This window comes from Manis javanica, chromosome 3 (genome assembly GCF_040802235.1).
Source record: "Manis javanica isolate MJ-LG chromosome 3, MJ_LKY, whole genome shotgun sequence".
Classification (NCBI taxonomy): Eukaryota; Metazoa; Chordata; class Mammalia; order Pholidota; family Manidae; genus Manis; species Manis javanica.
The window spans coordinates 144,045,497-144,054,448 of NC_133158.1; the positions used below are offsets into that span (position 1 = coordinate 144,045,497).

Below are 8,952 nucleotides of genomic sequence, written 5' to 3' on the forward strand. Positions count from 1 at the left end.
AAACATTTCTTTATATTTTACTTTCAGATTCAGATATTGAACAATCATGAAGCATACTCTCAAAAACCATAACTCATTCAATGGCTTCAGTATCAGAGCCTATCTAGTCTTACTAGGCTTCCTTTAAAATCTGGAGTTAAAAGACCTAGAAAATAGGTAAGCATATTGTGGCATTTCTTTCCAAGGGAATTTTGCTGAAATTTCATTAGAGTTTTCAGTTTTCCCACAATGTGATTTTAACATTTAATATATTCCAACTACATTAAAAAAGTATGAGAATTACTTTAATTCAATCATTTTATTTTTAGAACATGTTATTACTGAAATCCATTTGATAATAAATATTTTAATAAATATTACATAAATAAATATAAGTTCACATGCTTTCATGAACATAAAATTATATAAATAGATATTTTAAAATAAATTATGCTTGAGTGTTTGTTCCTACAAACACTTTGGTACAGAAATAGCTTATAAATTCTTGCTCTTCTATTAAAAGGAAAAGAAAAACATGTTCAGTGAGGACATTTTCCCTCAGCATTTTGCTCATGAAAACTTAAAAACAACTTATCTGTAGTAAATGGGAAATATACTTGACCAAAGGAATCATATGGATATTATAGTCTGAGTCTTCAAATTTTGGGTGGTGACTAATGTAAACAGGCATGAGAATTATTGTATTAGCTTAGTAGGGCCATGACAGGTCATCCTGTCCCCAGTTCTTAACCCATATCCTATTAAATTTCTTTGGTTCAAATTGTTATAAAAATGCCTGTAAGGTTGGGAGAGACCTCAGCATTTTAGGAAGAATTCAGATAGCTCATCATTCTATCGATAGTCACCACACGAATTCTGAAAGCATGAAGAAGTATGCAGAGCTTGATTTTAGTTTTATAAAAATCCGGTTCTTCAAGGGAGGGTTTTTGTGGCACAGTCTCACTGTTGAAACTCAGGGCCTAGGAGAAATATTAAGCATGACATTTACAGTATTCCAAAATTAAAACATTGGTCCATAAAAATGGGTGAAGCCAATACATGTCTCAGCCCGCAACCCACTCCCTCATTATATCTACTAAACCCAACCCAAATCTACTCCCAGCCAGATGGCAGGCGAACCTGAGAGAAGGAAGATTCATTATCCAAGCATGTATATCTTTTCAGTGAGCTCTGAAAAGACCCTTATAGCTATTTAGAAAACCATTTAGTGGGAGTTGTATTTTAGGAAGGAACAATTCTGTTAAGATGACATCTGCTGCAATATCTAATTAAATTTTTTATGTTATATTAAGAAGCTAAGTCCTTTTAGAACAAGGAGGTGATAGATTGCTATTGACTGGAACTCTCTATCAGTAATAGACCTGTTTATTACAGACTCGTTTGTGTCAGATCAATACCCCTGACAATGGATCTCCCAGGTTCAGCCCTTTAATTTGATAACATAATGCAAGACCTTATATTTCCACAATGATCAGAACTTTCGTTTGTTCCTCACAAAAAAACCTAAAAGAAAGGTACAGTGAGTGAAGCCATCCCATTTTGCAGAGGAAAAGCCTGAGGCAGAGAGAGAGAAATGGCTTGAGCATAACTGTCTGATTAATATTAGAACTGATTCCAGCACCCAGATCACTTGACTCTTGGACCTGAAATGGAATATCATAACAACTCTGTACAGTGACATTCTGTGATGCATATGTGAAGTTCACTGCCTTCCAAATAGGTAATTGGCACAAAAAAGAAAGAAAAGGAAGGAAGATTCCTTTTCAGATGATTCCTGACACTGTAATTTTTATCCCATACCCTGATCACCAAGGCACTCACCCTGTCTTACATGGATATTTCTATGTTTTGTATCAGCATCATGTGTTATGGTGACTGAAAAAATTACAAAGTAGTACCTGTCTGTGAGTACAATTGTCGATGAACTCAGTGGTAGGTCATTCTTACTTTATTCACATTTTAGTTCAAAAGGGGGTCATACCCAGGCGCTAGTCCCACTTGTTTTCTCAAGTAATATCAGAGAAATTTGCATGCTGGACCCTCATGTGCACATCCTGGAGCCTTCAGAAGTGAACAAGAAGCGAAGTGTAGTGGAATCCCTTTGATGGGGGTTTAAATCCTGCCTCTGCCACTTAGAAGCTGTGTGGCCTTGGACAAGTGACTAGCTCTCTTACGTTTTGGTTTCCTCCTGTGTACAGACAGACCAGCTATGGGTGTTGTGGAAGACATAAGGAGGAAAACATTTGTTGAGATTCTGGTGCCTACTACACAGTCAACAAATGGGAGGCTGCTTTTCTTAACATGATCTGCTCCTGTTTGCTCTTTCTAGAAGGCACCTTCAAGGCTATGGCTCTACAGGGATTTTAGAATGGGGATTTCAGGCCTCTCCCAATTAGAAAGGGCTGGTTTTTATATTTCTCCATCAGGGACCCTGGCTGGCTGTCTCAGCATGAAGGTATTCTCACTGATAGAAAGAAGGCCTTACCTGCATCAGCTCATCAATAGCTGCCAGCATGTTTTGATCCAGAGAGATCTGCCTCTTAGGATCCATCAAAAGCTTTGCATTCATGGCCTTGAACTCCACCTGGTACATCTTCAAGTCTTCATAGATACTGCTAAGGCACAGGGTCTGGGTGAGATGATAAAATGGGGAAGGGAACATTGAGATGGGCTAAAAATGTCCCCATCTCCCTGCACTGCGTTTGAGGAAAGAGTTTTGTGTCTTACCATCATAAAAGAGGCCTTACTGGAGGCCAGACAACTCCCATTCTAGAAGAAAAAATAATCAGACATCAATGATATGAATTCATAATATGGGCTGAAACCTTGAATTTTCTGACTTACAGTTAAGAAAGAGATCTCTCTGGAAGCCAGGCAGCTCTCATTCTAGAGAAAAAAAAAATTGCACATCAAAGATGTTAATTCTTAATACATGTTTTTCTGAACTTTCTCCCCCAAAATATCTTTTTTTATTGTAGTAATAAAAACACATAACATAAGATTTACCATCTTAACTATTTTTAAGTGTACAGTTCAGTAGTGGTAAGTATATTCACATTATTGTGAAAAAACATATTTGTTTTGTAATTTTTTTTCAGATCTAACTTCTGAAGTGGGACCTGTTTAAGGCCCTTGATGATGGAGACCAGAACCATGAAAATTTTTGAAAGAAGATGAGGTTTTATTAGCTCTTAACTGTATTACATGCTTTGGGAAGAAAATCAGCTATACCGTGGTTAATTCCAGTGGTAAGCAGGCCTCCACTGTACTGGTTTTATCTTTTGTGATATCTTCATGATCAATCTCTTCAGAAGAGCAGGAGTAAAATTCAAGGGTTTGTCTGGCCTGTTAAGAGAACATAAAAAGAGAACCCAGTTTATAATATCAATAAGTTCCTGGCTCCCATGAGCAAAGAGAGAACTGGCGGTCCTTGACCTCTGTCTCTCTGACCTGTAAGAAATTTGGGGTCTTCATAAGACAAAAGGGAACAGGTCATTTACCTCCTCTTCTTTACTTAGGACATGTAACTCTGGATGATACGTTTTTCTATTATGTAAACACTATAAATCATTTCAGCAGCCTGTGCTAATCAGCATCTACACCACGCTGTGACACTTGCTTTTGGTGAAAACAGTTTTTCTCTTTTGCCAAACCTCCTGTGTTTTATGAATATCTTTTTCAAGTATAACTTCTAAAGGGGGGGACCTGTTAAGGTCACAACTTGATTGCTATAATAGACATGCAATCCTAAAGGTAAGTGGAGATTTGGTTTGCATACATACACACACACAGACACACACACACACAGACACACACAGACGCACACACACATCATTTTACAAGCATGTTGGAAAAGTATTGTTGAATTATGATATTTATCTTAAGAAGTTGATCAAGGTCATTTTTCCAATTAATAAGACTGATGTGTACCAGGCACTATGCTAGGCATACGTGTCCCCCCCTTATCTGAGGGTTCACTTTCCAGTTTCAGTTACCCATGATGAACCACAGGCCAGAAACAGATGATCCTTCTCCTTTGACCATAGGTGAGAAGGTCAAAACATAGAAGCATAACATCACAATGCCTACATCATTCACTTCACTTCCTCTCATCACATAGTCATTTTATCATCTCATTTTATCAACTATCCATGGTTTCAGGCATCCACTGGGGGTCTTAGGATGCAACCCCCATCGCTATGGGGGGACTGCTGTACTAAGGAACACGACAAACAAGAGCACTATGTTACAGCCCCAGGGTTCCAAGATCAGCTGCAGAGACAGGCAAGTGCCCAAATGACTAGGAGGTAAAAAGTACTAAGAAGGGTAAGAAGGCTCTGAGGAGCTGGCTGGAAGGCAAGCAAAAGCTTCCCAGAGATGGGACATCTGCATTAAGAGGATTAGAATGGTGACAGGCAGAGGAGGAAGAATGAGTTCCGTCAGGTGGAGGGAGCTGTGCAAGCATGAGTCCAGGTTTGAGGGTGCAGAATGTGTTTGGGAACAAGTAGTAAATCCATACCTGTGGTAGACAGAATAATGTCCCCCAACCAACAGACACCCACCTTTCGATCCCCAGAACCTGGGAATATGTTTTGTTACATGGCAAAGGGGAATTTAGGTTGCAGATAAAATTAGGGTTATCAGCTGACCTTAAAGTAGGAAGGTTATCTTGGATTACCGGGGTAGGTCCAGTGTAATTGCCGGATCTTAACAATTGGAAGAGCCCGGAGAGTCAACAGGAGAGTAACACAGTATAAGAAAGACTCAATTGGCCATTGCTGGCTTTGAAGAGGGAAGGGCACCACACGCCTCTAGAAGCTAGAAAGTGCAAAAAAACATATGCTCCTCTAGAGTCTCCAAAAAAGGACAGCACTCTGCTGATTTTGATTTTAGCCCAGTGACCCATTTTGGATTTCTGGCCTCCAGAGCTGTAAGATAATAAATTAGTGTCGTGTAAGGCCACTCAGTTTGTGGTAATCAGTTACAGCATCAACAGGGAAAGGTGCAGTCTTTCTGGAGGTGTTGAAGCAGACCTGGGCAGCCACTGTCCTGAGCAGGTCGTAAAGAGAGAGCTTTGGAAATGCAGGCCCTCTGTCAACTTTCTTCAGATGCTTTTAAAGGGAAGATGGAAATTTGTATTCTTACATGAAAGAATAAGAAAAGTTGCACTTTTTCAATACCAACCAACTCAAAAATCAAAATAAAGTATGAAAGACACGGGCCAAACTACACAAGTCTGTGGGCTGCTTACTGTGAACTGTGCGCATGTGCTACCTGTCTTTTCTGCAGTAGCCAGCTGCCTTCTTCTGGCAAATGGGACAAAGGAATGATATAAAAATATCAAGTTGAGTTCTATGATTTTTTTACCTTTAGCGCAGTATCTGGGAGTAGAAGAGTCAGCTTTTCACATAAAGCATCTCTTTAAATTGGAGCTCTAAAATTGTATCAACACTGAACCTTTCTTCAGGAATCAAAGTACTCATCTCTTCAGTTTTCACTTGGTGAGCCGCCTTTTAATTAAGATTGATTGAACTGTAAGGAGCAGTTGGCAGCACATTATGAAAGATTTAGAAGGGAGAAAATTCTTTAAGAGGCCTTGTGGCATTGAACTTATTTTAAGATAGTCATAAAGCAACAAGCTAGAAAATATTCAAGGAAGATTTACTGGCAAGCAGGAAGGCAAAAGGACAGCTTTTAAAAACATTGGTTTTGGCCATTGTGGCAAAAGCAATGGCTTATTGGGCCACTTTTAAAAGGAAAAAAATTTTTTTGCATTAAAATATGAAACCTAAAAAATGGAATGAAATTCATTCATAAATAGATAACTCTATACATAAAAATAGGTAAACTCTTTGTCAAAAAAAATCAGATAGCTCTCTCACTAGAAAATGAGGTCTGGACATGCATCACGGGCCCTCTGAAATGTTACTCTGACAACAAAGTGTGTCACCAGACTGGAAGCTGGCAAGCAACGTGAAGGGCAAGTCTAATTCATCTTTGTAGCCCCTGGGAGCACAGAGACTGCACCTCATAACAGTTTCCTGGATTGATAAGTGTGTCAGAGAAACAGTGTGGGCCTGACACAATTTCGTCTCTGTTGGCAGGCTACCGGGAACACTGTAAATATCCACTTTCCCCTGTGTGGATGCAGCCAATACAAATGCCATTATAATTTATTACCATTCTTGCTTTCTCTGGAGACACAATTTCACTGAGATTCTTTGGCTATTAGTTGGGCCATTTGTAAAGTTCCCTTTCCCCCTCTTGACATCTCCTGATTAACGTCCACAATTTCTCTGCAGTTCCTTCAGGTGACTGAGGGTTCAGAGAAGCCCCTTCCCTACAGAGGCTGCAAAGTGGGAATGGGAACACTGAAAAGCTCACCTTCTGAAGCATGTTGCCGACGGCTCTCAGCAGGTTTTGGGAGTGGCTGAGGCACTGGAGCATTCCTAGGCCTGGTGTGGCTGTGGGGAGGCTCCTGGCCAAACCGGGGTGGCCCAGGTGGTTTAGGAGGGCCAGCATGGCCACGAGGAGGAGCCCTGGAAGGGAAGTGAGAGGCAGGCTGAGCTTGTCACTTCGGTCCATTCGGGCATTTCCACCCACCCATCCACTCCTTCGAGGCACCAACCTCCACTTATTCCCAGTCTTCCTTCCACACCTGAGAGAGGAATCAAGTTCCTGGAGGGTGGTGCTCTATTCTAGGGCTAGAAGCCTACTCTGTGAGAGCCCCTAATGAGCTCTGGATGAGGGTTTTGGACTCAGAGCTCACCCAGAAAAAGCCTCCATTTTGCCAGTAGGGAAACCGAGGTCAGGTGCTGAAGTGTCTGGCTCAGACTCATGACCTAGTGTTTTGGGAACAGTGGGGTGACAGAGCCTCATTTTCAAGCTTGCTGGGATCTGCCCTCTTACAGCTGTTGCGGAGACAATCTGATCAAGAAATCTACCCCTGGGGGCCTCAGTTCCAAAACTGCTAAGTGGGGGAGGCTGTTTCAAAAGACACTGCCCTTCCTATTTAGTGCGGGGTGAACACGCTCTAAGTCTTCCCTCCCTTTCTCCTTGGCAAGACCCTGCTGATCTAGTCTTGCCTTAGCGGCCCCAAGTTTGTGCCTCCCCTGCCCCCGCGCCTCCCTCCCCACCCCAACGCCGCGCTCAGGCTGCTAACTCACTGCGAGCGGGACCCATGCTGAGCGGGCGCTGTGCACGGAGCCGGCGGCTGGACGCGGACGGGCGGGCGCGACAGGGGAGGGCGGTGGCTGGGATGCCGGCCCAGGGGGTCACATTTTTATAATTGCCCCGAAGCGCGACAGGACTTTCCCGGGACTTCGGTCTCTTGCTTTCTTTCTCTCGGTCTCTCTCTACATCAGCTTCTAGTGACACGTGGAGGTCGGCCCGCGGGGTTTGCGGCGCTTTCGGATTAACTCCCCGGGAGCCTGGCCGCAGACGTTCCGGGACGGCCCCGCCGCCTCCGGCTGCCCCAAAGGGAAAGCGAAATTCCGGCATTGTCGCGGCGCTGGGTCTCCGGGCAAGCCCTACCCCTTGCCCGCCACCCTCATTCCCCGGCCTCGGAAGCTCCCGCCCCAAGCAGCCCAGCCCTCGCCCTGCGGTCCTGCTGCGCCCCCTCCCGACGGGGCGCCGAGGAGTGACCCCACTTTCTGCTGTACGCAGCGAATGCCTCGACTCTGCCCTCCCGCCTAGTTCTGGATGGGGGTGGGCAAATCATTCCTTCATCATTCTTCATTCATTCACTCATCATTTATTTATTCAGATCGTCCACAGTGTTCCAGGCTGACAGTGTGGCAGGTGCGGGACACCCAGCCATGAACAGGTCCTTTTGGGGCACTTCCACACCGAATTAACTTTATTTGTTTTGTCCACAGGTACCATTTTCAACAAGAAAGGGATGAAACCAGACTGTCTATGCAATAATCACTCCTTTAGAGAATCCAGTTTCTGACAGTGTCCAGGAGAAAACCGTTACAATTTAGTGGAATGGATGCACAGGGTCCTGGGAGCCCAGAGAGAGGGCACCTCAGCAGGAACAATGTGGGTGAGGAGGCAGCAAAGGCTCCCAGGAACAGGAGCCCCCAGCCCGAGTGTTGAGGGGTGAGTAGGCATTAGGGCACTTCCAGGGGGAGGGGTGCAGGGGGAGCAGGGACGAGAAGCACAGTCAAGGGGAAGTCCTGCTGTCAGGTTGTGAGGCTGGAGATGGCCATGGCCTTGCCGTGCTAGGAGATGCCATGCTACAGAGTGCATATTCTGCTGTGAGGTTTGGTGGGGAGCTTTCTAGGGTGTTAGGCAGGAGACATGGTTAGATACGCATGATGAAAGACTCCCTTTAGCAGCAGTGTGGAGGATGGATTGGGGTCAGGAGTGGATGGAGCAGCTGGGAAGATGTGGCTAAGGCTCCTTTAAGAATGGAGAGCAAAGGGCATAGGAGGGATTGTCAGGGCTGGAGGGGGCAAGGCTTGGTAAGTCCTCAGGTTTAAGGGGCAGGAAGGCTCTGAGAAAGGCTGAATGGAAGTTGTTCCAGGTCCTACACGGGTTACTGTAAGGGGAGAGTGAATTTGCAGGCGATGCTAAGAAGTTCCACTTTAGATGTTCTGGGTTTGAGGTTCCTGTGGGACTTTTCAGTTCACTCATTTCTTCCTCAAGGGTTAGTCACCCTGGGTGTGTGGGAAAGGAAGGGTGTGTTTGGTCACCCACTTAGAACTTCTGATGAGTTTGATGGCACTCAGGCCCTAGGACTTCCCTATGGAGCCACCTGTGCCCACCTTTGTGTAGATGCACCTATCTTGGGTAGGAAAAGCCTTTTGGAGCACAGGAGAGAAGAGTGGGTGGTTCCTCCTCCTTTCCTCTGGATCCCCACTAAAGTCAGGATGGATGAGGTAGCATCCCATAGCTACCACGAACACTACACAGGACTGGCCTCTACTAAAGATGGGATGATGAACC

The 8,952-nt window shown here is 44.3% G+C and overlaps 1 protein-coding gene across 1 annotated transcript; it reads right to left on the reverse strand.

The window, feature by feature from the left end:
- Nucleotides 1-326: 326 nt before the first annotated feature.
- IL12A (interleukin 12A) lies at nt 327-7,660 on the reverse strand. Its single transcript, XM_017679520.3, has 7 exons — nt 7,167-7,660; nt 6,385-6,539; nt 3,232-3,345; nt 2,845-2,886; nt 2,728-2,769; nt 2,486-2,629; nt 327-959 (listed from the first exon to the last, which is right to left on the reverse strand). Exons 1-7 carry the CDS (start codon nt 7,498-7,500, stop codon nt 804-806), a joined length of 987 nt encoding a protein of 328 aa, XP_017535009.1. The 5' UTR covers nt 7,501-7,660; the 3' UTR covers nt 327-803.
- Between the last annotated feature and the right edge of the window lie 1,292 nt (nt 7,661-8,952).